A 19120-nucleotide genomic window follows, 5' to 3' on the forward strand; every position below is an offset into this window, starting at 1 on the left:
TCTCTCTCTCTCTCTCTCTATATATATATATATATATATATATATATATATACACACACACACACACATATATCGAAATACTCCATACTTCTCAATTTATAATGTAAATTACCTTGCCAAGCATTTGAATGCAATATATTGGTCATGGAATGATATCTTGTTTTTGGGAGGAAGGGGGAGGAAATTAATGTTTTGACCCACCACTTCGTCAAAGGTTGAGACAGAACAATGTAATGATATATGAGTGGTACCAGCTTTGAATTGAAACAAGCAAAGATCAAATACTTAGATGGGCAATGTCGTTATGAGTACATGCGGTATGATTATGGCAAAGACTTATTTGCTCTGCAAGCAATTAGGGTTTTTACTTTATTATTATTATTATTATTTTGGCCTTTCCTCTCTTGCTTTTCTTCATTTCTCAGTCAAAGTGTCTGGTCCTATCATCATTGGGACATAACTACTACATGAAACCTTTCATTGTAGGCTTCAAATGCCCAGCCTTGTTCATGACTAATCATGTTTTGAGAAACCCATCTGTGATCTGTCATTCTTCAGTACTGATGATCTTTAGCAGATTTTGAATCTGTTCTTTTATCCTACTGTTAATGTTTAGTAATAATAATGATAAAAAGTCAAATACCGTGTTGGTTAACAAGGCAAATTTGCATTCTTATAAGATCGATCTGCATAATTTGGCATTGATTAAGAATGAACTTGGTTCCAGATTGAAGAAAGAACAAGAACATGAGCTGATGATCAGGCAAATTTCTTCGATTCCCTATCATGAGTTGGACAAGGATTGAACAAATCGGTCACATGTCAACATGTAAATTAATTATCTCATTAATTTTGGAACACCCACCAACTGGTATTGATATGATGAGAGTCAGTAGTCATTATCCCATTGTAGGATTACCTTGTTAGGTTTAAGGTGGTCAAATAGCCATCATTATTAATTGCAAGCTGTCTATGAATAATTCTGCATTTTTTTTTTTTTTTTGTTCAGGTCCCTTGAGAGTTCCATTCTTTTTTGCCTGATGATCATGATCTGCAAGAATGGTATCCTCCCCATATTCAGAGAGTAAAAGGACAGGAGAAGTTCATAAGTTTCAACTTTCTTTACCATAAAATTAACCAATCTCACCAACGTTTTCTGCTTCTTAATTGCATCATAATGCATGGCAGAATCCAATCTCGATCCCTTCCCCTCTCGGTACGTTCTAATCCTCCAAAGAAAAGCCAAGCAAAAAAGAATGTCTACCTGCATGGAATGTTGCCTCTCAACTTTGTCGACTGATCATCTGTACCAAAATGAAATATTACAAAGACCCTTAGGCCTCATTTGTTTTTACAACTCCTCTAAACTCCTCTCATCTAATCATTATAATTTTTACAAATTTTCGCAAAAAATAAAATAAACAATTCAACTTTTTCAAATAAAAAAAATATTATAATAATATTTTATTCAACTTTTAACTTTAATCTCAACTCCTTTTATCTTTGAACTCGACCGTGATATTTTATATTGAGTGAGAAAAGTAGGTAGTATATGAGATCCCGCATTACTTGAGAAAGAAAAGTTATTGTTCTTTATAATATGTTTAGTAAAGTTTCAATTATATTATTGACTAGTTATTTTGAAGTATAGGTATGCACAAATGTTAATTGGACCTCTTTTGAGAGGTTATATCAACTCTCCAGTTGTAATATTCACATCAATTCAAAATGATTATTTTGAAGATTTCTATATCATAGTCAAGAATATTAGTACTCTTTGGTCTCTCAAAAACATTGAATTATGGGGCTATAAGCATTTCTCATGATGATGTCCATTCCCACCACACATGGATCTTCAACCAACATTTCACCTTCAAGCTCTTGAATGGTTTTTAGTTGTTTAATTTATACTCCATCATAAGAAAATAAATCTTTAAACTACTGTGTTCATGCCATCCTAGATCAGTAGTACTGAGTTCTGCAATGATAGTTCTTATTTGATGAGGGAAAAAAATGATATTCCTGATGTAGTTTTTACATTAAACTGCCCATTGTGACTTTTTTTTTTTATTTTTTAAACTGGACCAGTGGCTGAGGTACTGCTCAGTCAAGAAGAATATAAAAAAAATACATAATAGTTCCAATCCTGATTAGAGGCCTTTTCCAGAAGCTGGAGACTTAGGTTGTGTTTGGCAAGTGAGAGTACTTGAGGTATTCTCACTACTATTCTTTACTTTATTATTACTTTTTATCTACTTTTCTACTATTTATTACTTTTCACCTACTTTTTAATATTTTATTATTACTTTTTTATTACTATTCACAAATATTTTCAACACTTCTCAAATATTCTCACTACCTAAACCAAGCCTTATATGAGAAGCTTAACAAAGTCATTACAAATTTATCATTTAATTAATGCTGATAAAGAATATTTCTTGCTGTTTTTAACTTTTTTCATCTCCTTTTTTTTCTTTAATTTATATAAATTCTGAAGATTAATTTTTTAAAATTCTGGATTTTTGGTTAGAAAAGACTTCACCTTTTTAATATTTGATCATATATTTTTTTTACTTTTAATTGACGACTAATTAATTATTTTAAATATTAATTTTCACCATTTTTAGGTGGTTCTCTACCTTGAGAGACAAAAGCAGGATGTTACAAAACAACCCCTGAAGGAAACATGGAGAGTCTCGCACGGACAATGGCTTCCATGTAATTTCAGGACTGACTGGTAAACCCTTCCTAAATCCTAAACCCTAGATTTAAGCAAAAACCTAAAAGACCGCAGACTACACGGGAAGGGTCTTGTTTCGCGAATCACTCTGACTTTCCCTCTCTTATCTTTGTTTTTTCGGTTCTTTTGTTGATATCTCAGATGGCGAAGCGTTTGGTCCCACTTCTGAATCGAGTTTTGGTCGAGAAGATTGTCCCTCCGCCCAAGACTCATGCCGGAATATTGCTCCCCGAGAACGCCACCAAGGTCAATTCTCCGAGTTACTCGACACCCACTTTTACTTTTCTCTCTCTGTTCAATGTGTGTGTTTGTTGAGGGAAGAAAAATTAAATAAAACCAGCACCCACCAAGGAGAATTAAGTGTAAGAGGCTCTATTCCAGTGTGCGAATCACAAGTCCTGTTTTTGGGTATTGTTTACGCGGATATATTTTGGGGAAACTTCGTTTTTGTATCCATACAGTGACACGAAATTTCTTTAGAATCAATAGTATTTGTCTTTTGAAGTACTTAGTTCGGTGGCTAATCTAGTGGAAATGCATCAAAACATTTTCTCTGTTAGTAAGTTTTTCTTGTTTTGTTGTGATTGTATAAACCATTTGTTTGCAATTGTTTATTTGACGCCGTGTTCTTCGATGATTCGGTTTGTCTTTTTTACTTTTTTTTTTTATCGGTAATTTTATTGTCTTTATTACTGATTGGTACGAGATTTTGGAATGCTTCCATCATTGATTTCTCCAATTATTGAGAATTTCTCTCGTTTGATACTTTAGCTGAACTCTGGAAAAGTTGTGGCCGTGGGTGCGGGGATTCGTGATAAAGAGGGAAACTTGATTCCTGTCAGTGTAAAAGAAGGAGACAATGTCCTCTTACCTGAATATGGAGGAACTCAAGTGAAGCTTGCTGACAAAGAGTATGCCCTGTTTCCTCTTCCAGTCATTATGCCTTGTAATTATAAATTGCCAACATATATACAGGACACGCTCGTGTGTGTGATGAGTAACCTTCATTCAAGCTTATGTCATCTTTAACTTGGTTTATTGTCTTGAGAGTGCAAGTTACTTTAGTACTCCCAAGTCAGGCGAAGTTGTTACTGTAGGCGTGTCAAATCGTGTTAACAGGTCGTGTTCGTGTCGTGTCAAGACATATATATTATACTATATGGGTCAACCTGAACACTACTTGTCAAGCTTATCGTGTCAAAATCTCAAATCCTAATACGACCCATTAACATAACGAGTTGACATGACACGATCCGTTAGTGAATACTACGAAATAGGTTAACTCGACCCGTTTCAACCCGTCTATGTAAATTGGTTGAACAGACCCAAAATTAACCCGTTTGACCCGATTAAATTTAGTATAATTTTATATAAATGTTAAAATCGCAATATCGATAAAAAAATATAAAACTAACTAATAGTCTAAAATTACAATCCAAACAATAAAAGTATCGAAATTAAAATTTCAACAATTTCACTTTTAGTTATAAAGTCATAATTGTAATGTTAACTTTCTTAATGGATTATAACGGGTTAAAACGGGTTGACCAGTTATCAACCCGTTAAGCAATCGTGTCTTAACGGGTCAATCCGTTTTTACCCAAACCCGTTAAGACTAAACCTAAACCTGTTATTATCGTGTCGTGTTCGTGTTGGGTTAACGGGTCGTGTCACATATTGCCACCCTAGTTGTTAGGCTAGGGTTGTGACTTCAATATCTGTAGTTGGTCAGTGTTTCTTCATTGGCTTTCAATTGGAAAGCAGATTTTAGGTTTTGCTATCTCAAGTATGCCAGTCCCTTTGCATCTCTAGACAGGTATATTAGATAGAACCGTAAGCTGAAACTATGTGAATTTCATTTGTTTATTTTCTTGGTGTAAGGGTTTTGTTTTTGTTTGTTTTTGTTTTTGTTTGGATGCAATTCAACTAACCCCATATTATTGTACAAAAAAAAACTGTATACAGGATATGTGCACACTTAAACTGTTTGTGGTAGTGTAAGGAGAACACAATGTTGAAATATTTGGCTGAATAATGCATATCCAACCCTCCCCCGGCAAGCAACCTGGGCTAATTATATTCTCTTCTGCTTATTCTTTTTTTCAAATGACTTCCATTTGAAAGACCCTATTTGATGTGGCGTGCCTGTGATTAAATTCTAATGGTATTTCTTTTTGAACTGATTTCAGGTATCATCTGTATCGAGATGAAGATATATTGGGAACGCTTCACGAGTAATGATTACTACCTGACCTGTGACCTTATGCTACATTTTGAAGTAGTTCAAGCCACATCGTATTAGATTTAGTCATTTGGTAGCATGTGATAGTGCCATCCCATCCGAGAAAAATAGTAGTTCTACCTTGTGCTGCAATTGAACAGTTCCATTCTGCTTTGTACTTTTCCATTCGAGAAAAAAACTTGTACTTTTCAATTATCTGAGTGATGATATATCCATGAAAATAAATCATCCTCCTTTGCTTTGATATTTTATTACACTATATTGCCATTTGGTAGTATAAGTTATAACGATAGTGCATTTCTCCCGGTAAAGGAATAGGTTCTTATACTTTAAAATAACCTATACAGCCGGTGAGAATTTTGGTATACATGCACAACAAATAGTCCTTGTGTAACTATGTTCTAGCAAGGGAAGTTCAGAGATAGAATACAGGTGCTCCTCTGGAGTCCATATCATAGTATCAGCGATTTCTCTATGTGCTCGATCCAACTCCCCTGGATTAAGTCTGTGTTTGGTTGTTGAACACATGAACTATCTCAATTTATCTTAACTCATTAATGGTACTCATTACTTTTTCAACTTTATATAAAAAAGTTAAAACTCATTTCAATCCACTTCACACATTTAAATATATATCTCAATCAATTTATATTCAAACACATTTCAATAGGACCTACAAAATATTATTATTTATAGATCAACTCAGATCATTTGAAATCATTTCAGCATTCAGATGCAGCCATTTAATTGTGTTTGTCCCAGAAATGTCGAGTGAGTTTATTAGAAACCATTGTACAATTACTTGTCCTACATCGTACTAGCATCACATATCCCTATCTTGGCACTCCCAGGTCGTGTTTTGGTTGGAGTTCGGATGCAGTGGAGAAGTCACAAGAAGCGAAGGATTTCTTCTTTTCTTTAATAGGTGACCCCAATCTAACAGCAAGCAATGAGCCGAAAGTAACCAAAATATTCCCTGGTGAATAGAGTCTTGACTCGAGTTTCTTGGACACTGCTACTTGCTACGGTTTGTTGTTTAAGCTTTTATCAATTCATCCCTGAGGCTTCATGGATGACTCTGAGTACAAGCCACAGCGTTGCATGTTCCTAATCATCTCCCATAAAATGTCTGCAAGTAAGCGAGTAACGAGGATCCGTGTATGAAAGATAAATATTCAATTTTTTTTTCTACTTGGCAACAATAAGCTGTACATCCTTAAAAATATTCGTTCTACTTCTAATTTAGCTAAGAAATTTCCAACCTACTTTTCAAAGCTACCAATCATATCTAGCACATATCTAGATTTTTAAGATCAGCCTGACAACTGATGCATATAGAACTCATCAGCACCGCATCCATTTGACAACCAATAATTCCTGAGAAGTTGGGTGAAAAATATTTAAAATTGGGAGTACATTCTCTTCTATGATCATTAAATGCAAAACAATTTCTCATGAAATGCAACAAGAGGATTGCTGGCCTCTTAACGTTTATTAGAACTAAGTCATTAGAGTGCTTCTGGCAATGGCTTTCCTGACAAAAATCCACTAAATAGCACAAGCGATCTCTTTGGCTGTGAAAATGGACCTTCATGAGCTGCTCCTCTGATGGTTGCAAAAGTTAAGATATCACCATATACTTGTGTCCATCCAGCAACCTGTAATGCAAAAATGAGACAGCAAAGATTTTGGTTAGAAATCAGACATTAGATAATGAACTTCAGCTGTGCTTGATTCTTTTCATTCTGGCTAATTCACGGAAACTGACTAACCTGTCTTCCTTCAAACCAGGATCTGTAAGGCAAAACTGTGTTCAGTCCCAAACCCTTAGCCAGTCCATCTACTAGTATCCGGGTGCCGATAAATGGGACAACAGAATCTTGGTCTCCGCTACAGAAATTTGTAATCTATCATTATGGATAATCTGTATCTTGCTGAATTCATGTAGAATAAACTTAAAGCGCATATATTTGTATAAAGATTGCTTAATTTTTACCTGTATACCAAGACCCGGATGCCAGACTTGACAAGTTCACCCAGAACAGGGACGGTAGGTACTTCTAGATTTTGCATATTATATTTGACGACACTGTTGTAAAGAATAAAAACACCATTGCAAAAAAGTGTCACATCACAAGAAAGCGAAAATGTAAAGAATAGGATTAGCTAAGTAGAATGCCTCTAAATTGTTTCTGCCATGAACAATATTGAAATAAAAGTTGTTATGGAAACGTTTGAGAAATATCATTTTCACGAGAGATGGTCAAAGATTTAACAGCCATGATTACTAGGAGATGAGTAACTAGGAATATCCATTGATTATGTCAGAAATGGAAGAGAGAAACCAGCTAGTATTGGATGTCACTTTCAGTGGCAGTTGCCATATTAGTCCGAATTGCAAGAACTTCTCAGGTAAAATCTTCAACAAATTTGGAAAGAAAAATAAGAAAAACAAGAAGAAAGAATCAAGGTCAAGGAGAACAGCAATGTATGATATTAACAAAATATATTGAATGATGAAAATCATTTGTGATTTGTTTAGGAAGCTTTGGATTCCCAAACCTGTACAGAATGATTTCATAAACTTCATTAAGTTAGGAATTAAATGGAACACTTTTCAATTATGCAGGCGGGCTTTTCATGTTTCTCTGCTCATGGAATCCTGTCGTGAAACTCTCCACTAAATGAGTAGTGTTAGATCATTACTCGCTGCAAATACTGCATCTGGTGACTCCAATAAGCCGAGCATGGAAAGCCTCCTGTACATCTTTCCTGTTCAAGTATGTATCTGTTTCATCTCCTACACAGACATCTATTTTCGGTGTATCTTGCTACAATTGAGAGATCAGCAAATTAGCCCAGAGGAAAACATAGACTGGCAGGAACAAGAAGCAGAGGAAATCTGAGTTTCCATACATTTATAAGGCGTGCAATGAAGATAAATTGTAAGAGAAAATGCTAAGACGTACCAGTTGATTCAACACCTGGGATTGTGAATGAACTGACGGTAGACAGACATCAAGACTAACATCATAGGTGTTGATATATTTACCAATTTCTCTTGAAACTTTGCTATTAACATCTGCGCAAACAGGGGTGAGAGGGCCATTTGCCGCCTGTCTACTGATTTGAGAGTAATTACAGACTGAAGTGAAACTTTCATAAGTTGAATCTGATATTAATCCGTGTGACCATAAGAACTCAGCTCGGGAGTTGAGATCAGTGTTAAATTCCAGGAGAGGATTCCCTATCTGCAGCATGGAAGTATGAGCACCTTGTCTCAATAAATTTAATTTTTGGGAAGAATTGAAGTAATGAATTCAATGATTTTTTCTTCCTATATTTTGCCTTGTTACTTACAGCTATTCCCTTGAGGTTGAACTTCACTTGAGATTTAATAATAAGTTGTGCCAGTTGTGGAACATAGTGGCCTGGTAAAAAGCACAACTTTCAGCATTCTCTCCTCTCTTAATTTAGGTGTGGTTTCAAACAGAACAAACCGATTCTAAAACAAATAAAAATTACCTGCATAGCTCTTCCCTGTGATGAAAAAATCTCTATTTGTGTATTCTGGGAATTCTTTAAACCATCGTTCAAGAAACAGAAGGTTTTCTTGGGCTGTAAATGAAAAAATCCGTTTCCATTAGGTAAAATGTTGTTATATTAGTATCATGGACAGCATTTTTTATACAGGAAAAAAATCCCAGTAAAATGATGCGAGAAAATTACCAACACAGGTCTAAATGCACAGAAGTAGGCCTATTATGCAGCACATTAAAGTTTTCTCGAGAATTTACATAATTCGATCCAAAACAATATCCCATATGCGATTAGAACACAGTTGAAACCTGTCAGTTCATCGTTCAACGAGTCGTAGAAAGATTTATTAGCAGAGTACGAGAATCCAACTCCTGCAGGTGATTCCAGGTACAACATGTTTGCTTCTAAAGAAAGAGGAGAAACACATCAAATCCCAACCATTTACTAGAATATAATCTTGGGAGCACACTCGCATTCTACACCCAGAAAAGTTCAAAGGGTTACCTTTATTCCAGCTATAATAATTTCTAACCAGAATGTCTCCACTTGGTTTAAAGGGCCCATGCTCGCAAAATGCTCCAGCTCCAACCGAAGAACAACCAGGACCTTCAAAATCCCTCAAGGATTTCAATCATTTTCTTCTCTCAAATATTCAATTGATACATCATACAAGAAAGTTAAGATCTTTAAGCGTGTTTTGCAGATATATTTAACATAATTACATGAATTTACCTCCGTTCAACCAAAGAACTAGAGGCTTGGAAGCTGGCTCTGTTTCTGCTTCAACAAAGTAGTAAAAGAGAGCTCTCTGCTGCTTTTCATCAATGGTTATGTATCCTGCATACTGCTGGAAACTAACCTGTGGCTGCCCTGGCAAGCTAACGATTTTATCATCTCCTGCAACTGAGTTCAGTGCCAAGAACACTTGCGAAAGAGTTGCATAGATTATTCCTATCATGATCCATGATTTCTGTTGCATAATGAGATTTGGTGGTTTAGAGTAAAACCAATGACATTTCAAATATAATTTACCTTCGTGTATACAGGACCCTAATCTGTATCATGATCTCTTTATCGAAAACTATTGACTTATCTGAGACACCTCCTTTTCCGGTTTCCCACCAAAGGAAAACTCTTCATTGTTGTAGAAAATGGTTGTCATGACAAAATACCTTTTTCCCTTGTGAATTGAAAATCTGGAAAGCAGCATTTACAGTGTTGGATGTTAGTGCTCAGTGTTTTGTTTTTATTGAATGGATGTTAGTGCTCTGTGTTTAGAGTTGGAATTTATCATCAAGTTATATTTAATATTAAAAAATAGTTTATTTATAATTAACTTTGTCGAATGGATGAATGTGATCAATATGTAAAATTAAACAGACGTAAAATTGAAATATATCTCAACTTAATATTTCATGAATCTGTCATGGTTTTCACAAAAATAAAGAACATACCGGAATTCATAGCAATTTTTTCAATAGAATCTTGATCGGATTAAACGCAGAATTCATCAGAAAAATAAGTTTCTCTCTGTTAGCTCTTTCTCTAAAATGAGAATTCACAAATACAAATGATGGAAATCATACATTTCTTTTTTATTGGGTAGAGAGAGGAGTAAAAATAAGAAACTACTTCTTTCATGCGTATCAGCCAATATTTTAGAGATTGGATTAGACCACCTCATGTTATTAGAGTCACGTGGGACATTATCTAACACAATAATGTTCTATCTAATCGACCATGTGTCATCATTTCCTACACTCATGGTATTGTGGGGTAATCAAGCTGTATTTGCATGGCACCAACCAGCTTGTTCTACGTACTAAGAGCACATGTCAATGCCTAGTCAAATTTTGGTTAAGTAGCTCAAAAGTGATGTAGTCAAAATTCTAAAGTTTCACTTTTGAACGACAGTAAATTTATCATTTTTTTCAAATTTTGTCAACCACTATTTATCTCTAAAATAATATTTTATTCTAAAAATATTCTCAATGATTACTATTGGATAATTAGATTGAGGAAAAAAATCAATACGAAACAATAATTTTAAGTAAAAATTAAATTATTAATTTATATATGGAGTGTATTTACAAAATATAAAAAAGAAAAAATTTTAAAAAATTATTATTAAAATATATAATATTATATTATTATTTTAATTTTAGAATGGATAGTCCAATGTAGATTAGTTTATTCAATGCTTCGGCTATTCCATTTACATAAAATCTCCACATTGGATTATTCATTTATTCTTTATATAATAATAAAATAATATGAGATGAATTTAACTTTAGTTATTTCATTCACATCAAATCTTCATATTAGATTATCTATTTATTCATTATATAGTAATAATATTAATTTAATTTTTTTAATTTTATCGTATTTTACCATTCTACATATTTATTTAATTTAAATTTATTTAGATCCTTTTTTTCTTCATAGATTTATGTAGAAAGAAAAAAGACAGAGGAGAGAGATGACATAATAGTAAACAATTGATTTGGTAGTATTACCGTACACATCCAAATATGATCAAAAGTTTAAATTTAAAATCTATGTTTTTTAAATTTGTCTAATCCAATACTATTGGATTTTATGTCCTAATAACTATTTGAAGTAGTTTTTTGAAATTTAAATAATCCGTTAGGATGCTTTTGAGCAGCTTTCTTCTTCTTTTTCCGACGTATAATTTCTTTTATCATATGTTGGCGTTTTGCAATTGCATGCACCACATCTCGGAATTTTACAATTAAAAATTTTATTATGAAAATTTCTATTTTTTTATAGCAATTTTAAATGGACACCGAATATTATAAAAACTTGAAAAGAAAAATTAAAATATTTCATTACAGTTTTAAAAAAAACAAGATTCCACGAGAATAAATTAACAAACTGATGTAATTTAATGTGATATGTTAGATTGTATAGTTATTTTTATTGTAAAATAGATCTAATGTATCATATGAAATTATGTTAATTTATAAATTTACTTTAATAAAATCTCTTTAGAAAAATGATATTTGCATTCATAAAGTGCGCAAACACCGTATACTCATTTTAAAAAAATTGAATAAATTATATAGAATACATATAAAAAAAATTATTTTTTTAACAATGATCCTCACTTTTAAAAAAATAAATAAATATATGACGCTTAAACAATACATAACTTTATCTAGCATTAGTGATCTCTTTAACATATGTTTTAAGAATGGAAGAGGCTAGGTGCCGAATGGGATGAATAGAGGGGATTAACATCCTACAATAGAATTTTGCTACGTTTGCATCTCAAGAGGAGAAAAATTGAATCACTCTCATGTAAGTAGAGCTATACAATCATTTCTCCTCATTTTCAATTTCTCTGTCTTTTGCCAAACATCTGCGCTCTCTCTCTCTCTCTCCCCCCCCCCCTCCCGGGTAAGCCATCGCCCATTGCATACCAAACATAATTCACTCGCAACTAGATAAAAAGAACACAAAATCAGTAGTACAATGTTATGAACCCACTAGGTAGAACTCATTCTTGAAAACTAGTTTACAAGAGAATGGTGCCTTAGGGCTTATAAACCAACAACCAATCTCATACTTAGTCGATGTGGAATCATAACAACCACCACGCTCCGCAGCCGACGTCCATGGCGATCCTGGTACTCACACGTGCTGGCTATGCACCAGGTCTTTTCCTAGCTCTGGGCAAACATTGTCATACCGGCATCACTCTCCATATCGCACGATTGCAACTGTCACAACATGGCCTTAGACTTGGGGTGACTCTGATATCATTTGTTATGGATCCACTAGGTAGAACTCATCCTTGAAAACTAGCTTACAAGAGAAGGGTGTCTAAGAGTTTATAAACCATCAACCAATCTCATACTTAATCGATATGGGATCGTAACATACAGAGCAACCAAATTCACAACAACAACGTACAAATACATAAAATACACACCATAGCAAACTGGCCTAAAATATCAGCCTTAAAATACACCACTTACATAGGGACTAGCCAACCGACAGAGATCGACTGAGGGGTGAGAGAGTTTCGGATACAATGATAGGCGTGAAAGTCTCGGGATGCTATGGGAGATGGCATGAGGGGAAAGAGCTTAAAGGATAAGAGAAAGTGAGAGCTTCGATTTGAGGAGAGACGTTGGGCAAGAGACAGGGAGGGAGGGAGGGAGAGAGAGAAAGAAAGATCGAATGAGGGTTGTATGGGCTCTGTTTACATGAGGGTGGATCTATTTTTCTACTCTTGAAATGCAAAAGAATCAAAAATTCAAAATTCTATTCAAGGGTGTAAATCCTCTCTACTGACCACGTCCATTTTAAAGTTATTGTATCAATATTCAAATTTGAATAAGAACTGAACCATTTTAGGCATCGGAGTTATTGGAATTTGAATTTTTATGCGTTTGGAATGTTGAGTAGATCTCGAATGATCTGAATTGATCTGTGAATAGTAATATTTTTGTAGGTCCTATTAAGATTTATTTGAATATAAAAATATATAAATAAGTTGAGATATATGTTTGAATGTATATTGGGATAGATTGAACTCACTCTAACAACCAAACCTTACTCTTTCAATGGACTCAAAATTATTTCTTCCTCAAACCCTCCTTTGTTTCTTCGACTCTGCTCACCGGCAACTCCCTAGCATCCCTCCTCCTAACGTTAGCCACCGGCTTGCAGCTTACATCCCGAAGTCCCAACTCTTGCCGCCCGAATCCTCACAACAAAGGTAAAAATCTCATCCTTGGTGTTTCTGCTTCTGCATTCCATAATATTTGGTGAGATCTCGCACTTATATATTTTATTATATAAATATATATTTACATTATACATATTTATAAATATTTATTATTTGTACTATATATAAATATAGTAATATGTATTAAATAGAATTTTTACTTAATATTTTGAGTAAGTTATAGTGTAGAAAGGTGACCTTTTCATAGATTGCCAAGATAATATAAGAGTCATACATTGTTTAAGTGTGATACTTGTATTGTGAAAACAATATATAAAAGGGTCACCCTACTACACTACAGCTTACACAAAATATGCACTAGAAAATTTAAAAATTATATAATTTTAAATTAGAGTCATATTTACAAATTTAAATTTATAATTTAGGTCAAAAGAATATGTTTTTTTTATCATTTTTGGACTCATGAATAATTTTTGGGCCTAGTGGACAGTAGTCGATTATTGAAGTGGGCGGGGGGCGGGGCGGGGGGCATGCCAAATGCGGGACGGGGTACCCTGCCCTAGGGATGCAGGGGCGGGGAGGAGGCTACCCCGCACCGTATGGTACAAGTAGCATTCCTAGAGAAAGGGAGATCCCTTTTTTTATCTCCCTAATCTCATCTTATATGATATCGTGTCTAAACCTAATTCCTTAAAATATTCCAAACTCTATCTATTTCTGTTTCAATTAGAGTTGATTAAACTAAATGCGGCATGATCAACTACAGTTATTGGTAGGGCTGTAAAAATAAATCGAAGAACTGAAAGACCGGCCCAGACCGGTTGGTTCGGTCCGAGACTGATTCCTCCATTTTAAAAACCAGTCCAGACTCGGTTTTATGTTTTCTAGGACCGGACCGGTTCGCATAATTATATATTTTTATAAATTATAATTATATATGAAACAATGTTATATTATAATTTATAACATAAAATTTTAATCTTAAACATGAACATTTATTTGATCATATGTTTTAAATATAAAATATATATTAAATACATTTTATGGCTTAATAAATTCTCAACATATTTCTTTTGATAAATATATTAGTACTACTAATATACATTAGTATATTAATTACTATATTATCACTAACATATGGTAATAGTACTATACTAATAGTATTAATGTATTACTAATATTTATATATATATTAATATATATATATATAAGTATAAGAGATTATAGATTTAATATATATTAAAAACCGGAAAACCGGACCGAAACTGGTAAAATAAAAAATATCGATTTAAGAGAGTAACCGGTGTGTCATCGGTTCTTGAAAATGCAAAATTAGTATATATCAATTTGGTTCCAAAATTTGTCAAAAATCAAATCAAGACCGATTAGACCCCTAGTTATTGGGTCACCTCTACTCGCGGAGCCCCAGCCAAAGTCATTCGAACTCTGAACCAGTTTAGTTTCACAATTTTGAATTTTCCCCATTTCTTCCAATAAATTCATATATGTTAAATTCTATGCCTTCAAAAATTGCCAACCAAACTTTCAAAGCTACCAATCATCACTCGCACATATCTAGATTTTTATGATCAGCTTGACAACTGATGCATACAGAACTCTGCAGCACCGTACCCATTTGACAACCAATAATTCCAGAGACATGATCGTCTGAACAAATGTTTGCTCCCTGAGAAGTTAGGTGAAAAGTACTTAAAATTGAGAGCACATTCTCTTCTATGATCATTAAATGCAAAACAATCTCTCATCAAATGCAACAAGAGGATTGCTAGCCTCTTAACATTTATTAGAAAGTAATTTTGTACACCACACTCTCATTCTACATTAAAATAAAACACGTTTATCACTATTGAATAAAAGTGAGATGATAATATGGTGTATAGAATTTTTCTTTATTAGAACTTTGCCAAGTTATTAGAGTGCTTCTGGCAATGGCTTTCCTGACAAAAATCCACTAAATAGCACAAGTGATCTCTTTGGCTGTGAAAATGGAGCTTCATGAGATGCTCCTCTAATGGTTGCAAAAGTTAAGATATCACCATATACTTGTGTCCATCCAGCAACCTGTAATGCAAAAAATGAGAAAGCATAGATTTTGGTTTGAAATCAGACATTAGATAATGAACTTCAGAAACTGACTAACCTGTCTTCCTGCAAACCAGGATCTGTAAGGCACAACTGTGTTCAGTCCCAAACCCTTAGCCAGACCATCTACTATCATCCGGGTGCCGAGGAGTGGGATAACAGAATCTTGGTCGCCACTATAGAAATTTGTAATCCATCATTATGGGTAATCTGTATCTTGCTGAATTCATGGAGAATAAACTTAAAGGCACATATATTTGTATAAAGATTGCTTACTTTTTACCTGTATACCAAGACCCTGATGCCGGATTTGACAAGTTCACCCAGAATAGGGACGGTAGGTACTTCTAGATTTTGCATGTTATATTTGACGACGCTGTTATAAAGAATAAAACCACCAAGGCAAAAAAGTGTCACATCACAAGAACGAGAAAATGCAAAGAACAGGATTAGCTAAGTAGAATGCCCCTAGATTGTTTCTGCCATGTTTCTCTGTTCATGGAATCCTTTCATGAAACTCTCCATTAAATGAGTAGTATTAGATCATTACTCGCTGCAAAAACTCCATCTGGTGACTCCAATAAGTCGAGCATGGAAAGCCTCCTGTACATCTTTCCTGTTCAAGTATGTATCTGTTTCATCTCCCACACAGACATCTATTTTAGGTGTATCTTGCTACAATTGAGAGATTAGCAAATTAGCCCAGAGGAAAACATAGGCAGGCAGGTACAAGAAGCAGAGGAAATTTAAGTTTCCATACATATTTATAAGGGGCATGCAATGAAGATAAATTGTAAGAGAAAATGCTAAGACGTACCAGTTGATTCAACACCTGGGATTGTGAATGAACTGCCGGTAGACAGACATCAAGACTAACATCATAGCTGTCGATAAATTTACCAATTTCTCTTGAAACTTTGCTATTAACATCTGCGCAAACAGGGGTGAGAGACCCATTTGTCACCTGTCTTCTGACTTGAGAGTAATTACAGACTGAAGTGAAACTTTGATAAGTTGAATCTGATATTAATCCGTGTGACCATAAGAACTCAGCACGGGAGTTAAAATCAGTGTTGAACTCCAGGAGAGGATTCCCAATCTGCAACATGGAAGTATGAGCACCTTGTCTCAAAAAATTTAATTTTTGGGAAGAACTTAAGTAATGAATTCAATGATTTTTTCTTCCTACATTTTCCTTTGTTACTTACAGCTATGCCCTTGAGATTGAACTTCACTTGAGATTTAATAATGAGTTGTGCCAGTTGTGGAACATAGTGGCCTGGTCAAAAGCACAACTTTCAGCATTCTCTCCTCTCCGAATTTAGGTGTGGTTTCAAACAGAACAAATCGATTCTAAAAAAGATAAAAATTACCTGCATAGCTCTCCCCTGTGATGAAAAAATCTCTATTTTTGTACTCTGGGAATTTTTTAAACCATTGTTCCAGAAAGACAAGGTTTTCTTGGGCTGTAAATGAACAAATCCCTTTCCATTAGGTAAAATGATGCTAGAAAATTAGAAAGATTAGTCTAAGGTGCTGTTTGGACGGTGAGTTGAAATGAGATACGTTAGATAAAGTTAAAAATTAAATAAAATATTATTAGATTATTATTATTTAATATTATTATTATTTTAGAATTTAAAAAAATTAAATTATTTATCATATTTTATACCTTTATTTATGAAAATTAAAATGATAAGATACGATGATACGAAAAAGAAAAAGGGGCTGTAAATGCACAGAAGTAGCCTATTATGCAGCAGATTAAAGTTTCCGCAAGAATTTACACAATTCAATCCAAAACAATATCCCATATGTAATTAGAACATGGTAAAAACCTGTCAGTTCATCGTTCACCGAGTCGTAGAAAGATTTATTAGCAGAGTACGAGAATCCAACTCCTGCCGGTGATTCCAGGTATAACATGTTTGCTTCTGAAGAAAAAAGAGAAACACATCTGATTCCAACCATTTACTAGAATATAATCTTGGGAGTACACTCGCATTTTACAAACAGACAAGTTCATAGGGTTACCTTTATTCCAGCTATAATAATTTCTAACCAGAATGTCTCCACTTGGTTTAAAGGCCCATGCTCGCAAAATGCTCCAGCTCCAACCGAAGAACAACCAGGACCTTCAAAATCCCTCAAGAATTAAAAACCATTTTCTTTTCTCAAATATTCAATTGATACATCATACAAGAAGTTAGGATCTGTAGCCGTGTTTACCTCCGTTCAACCAGAGAACTAGAGCTTGGAAGCTGGCTCTGTTTCTGCTTCAACAAAGTAGTAAAAGAGAGCTCTCTGCTGCTTTCCATCAATGGTCATGTATCCTGCATACTGCTGGAAACTAACCTCTGGCTGCCCTGGCAAGCTGACGACTTTATCATCTCCTGCAACTGAGTTCAGTGCCAAGAACACTTGCAAAAGAGTTGCATAGATTGTTCCCATTATGATCAATGATTTCTGTCCCATAATGAGATTTCGGTGGAATGAGAGAGAAGAGAGAGAGAGAGAGAGAGAGGGGGGGGGGGGTTTTGCGGGTGGGATGCAATAGTGGGTAAAAATGATGACTTGCTGCTAGCCTTTAGGAGTTGGTGATGGGTATTGTTTAGATAAATTAACGTTATTTAGAGCAGGAAACGTGGGATTTTCGGATCTGCGAATTGTAATAACAGCTATGAAGATGTAAACAATGACATCGGAGCCTGCGTATGACTTTGTCGGTATAGCTAGCTACTATGTACTTTGGAGTTTCTCATGGAAGCATATCGAAAATATAAAAACCAATGACATTTTAAATATAATTTACCTTGGTTATTAATATATATATATATATATATAATTTACCTTAGTTTTTCAACATGCTTGTTTTATTTATTTTATTTTTAATTTATTTGTCGAGATTTGTTAAAATAAAAAAATAATATTATTTAAAAATCTTTATATCATACATCACCATCTATGTTGCAAAATTTCGATGCTCTTGTTTCCACTGTCGTCTTGTTAAATATGGAAGGCTTTTCTATCCAAAGGAAAACTCTTCCTATGGTATTAGTGATGTTTGGAAAAAATTTTCATAGCATCACATCCCATTTTATCTCATTCTATCTCATTTTTTTATAAACATCATTTAAATATAAATACTTTCAAATTAATCATTACAACTTTTTCAAACTAATAATTACAACATTTCTAAAATTTCAAATAAAAAATAATTTAACTTTTTCAAATCACAAAAATAAAAATTATATTAAAAAATTATATTCTAATAATATTTTAATTTTATAATATTTTTACTTAACTTTTTCTCTCTCATTTTTTAAAATCCAATAAATACTTAACTCAAAATCTCAAACTATCTCTCAACTATTTATAAGCTATTTTACTATTATTTTCAAAATTTTCATCTCATCTCATTCTCTAAACGTTAGTGCCGTAATCCCCATCATCATTGTTGTGGTCACGTGAAGATTCATGTCATGACAAAATACCTTTTTTTTTCTTACGAATTGAAAATCTTAAATGCACCATTTGGAAATATATATTTCATCCTATCTCGTATTATCATTATAATTTTTTTAAATTTTTATATAAAATATAATAAACAATTCAAATTTTTTAAATCTTAAATTAATAACATTAAAAAATAATATTTTATTTAATTTTCAACTATCATTCTAGCTTCTTATCCAAACCATCCAAATCGCATGTTAGATTGTTGGGAATCGTGTGGTAAACATTGAATGAATGATAGTGGTAGTAGCTTTTGGGAATT

General features: G+C 33.8%; 2 protein-coding genes and 1 pseudogene across 4 annotated transcripts; 1 reads left to right on the forward strand and 2 right to left on the reverse strand.

The window, feature by feature from the left end:
* Positions 1–2599: 2599 nt before the first annotated feature.
* Positions 2600–5207, forward strand: LOC121268453 (10 kDa chaperonin-like). Of its 2 annotated transcripts, XM_041172741.1 has the most exons (4): positions 2600–2737; positions 2882–2986; positions 3512–3651; positions 4930–5207. In XM_041172741.1, exons 2-4 carry the CDS (start codon positions 2882–2884, stop codon positions 4976–4978), a joined length of 294 nt encoding a protein of 97 aa, XP_041028675.1. In that variant the 5' UTR covers positions 2600–2737; the 3' UTR covers positions 4979–5207. The 2 variants fall into 2 exon arrangements, with proteins under 2 accessions (XP_041028675.1, XP_041028674.1); XM_041172740.1 differs by having other exon boundaries at positions 2684–2986.
* A 936-nt stretch (positions 5208–6143) lies between these two features.
* LOC121268450 lies at positions 6144–17935 on the reverse strand (annotated as a pseudogene).
* LOC121268449 (serine carboxypeptidase-like 45) lies at positions 6144–18075 on the reverse strand. Of its 2 annotated transcripts, none has more exons than XM_041172737.1 (11): positions 17973–18075; positions 9255–9517; positions 9027–9128; positions 8831–8926; positions 8508–8600; positions 8343–8413; positions 7952–8233; positions 7689–7813; positions 6979–7071; positions 6755–6872; positions 6144–6640 (listed from the first exon to the last, which is right to left on the reverse strand). In XM_041172737.1, the coding sequence occupies exons 2-11, from the start codon at positions 9499–9501 to the stop codon at positions 6491–6493; spliced, it is 1377 nt and encodes a 458-aa protein (XP_041028671.1). In that variant the 5' UTR covers positions 9502–9517; positions 17973–18075; the 3' UTR covers positions 6144–6490. The 2 variants fall into 2 exon arrangements, with proteins under 2 accessions (XP_041028671.1, XP_041028672.1); XM_041172738.1 differs by lacking the exon at positions 17973–18075 and adding an exon at positions 9555–9642 and having other exon boundaries at positions 6373–6640; positions 9255–9492.
* Between the last annotated feature and the right edge of the window lie 1045 nt (positions 18076–19120).

This window comes from Juglans microcarpa x Juglans regia, chromosome 5S (assembly GCF_004785595.1).
Source record: "Juglans microcarpa x Juglans regia isolate MS1-56 chromosome 5S, Jm3101_v1.0, whole genome shotgun sequence".
Lineage (NCBI taxonomy): Eukaryota > Viridiplantae > Streptophyta > Magnoliopsida > Fagales > Juglandaceae > Juglans > Juglans microcarpa x Juglans regia.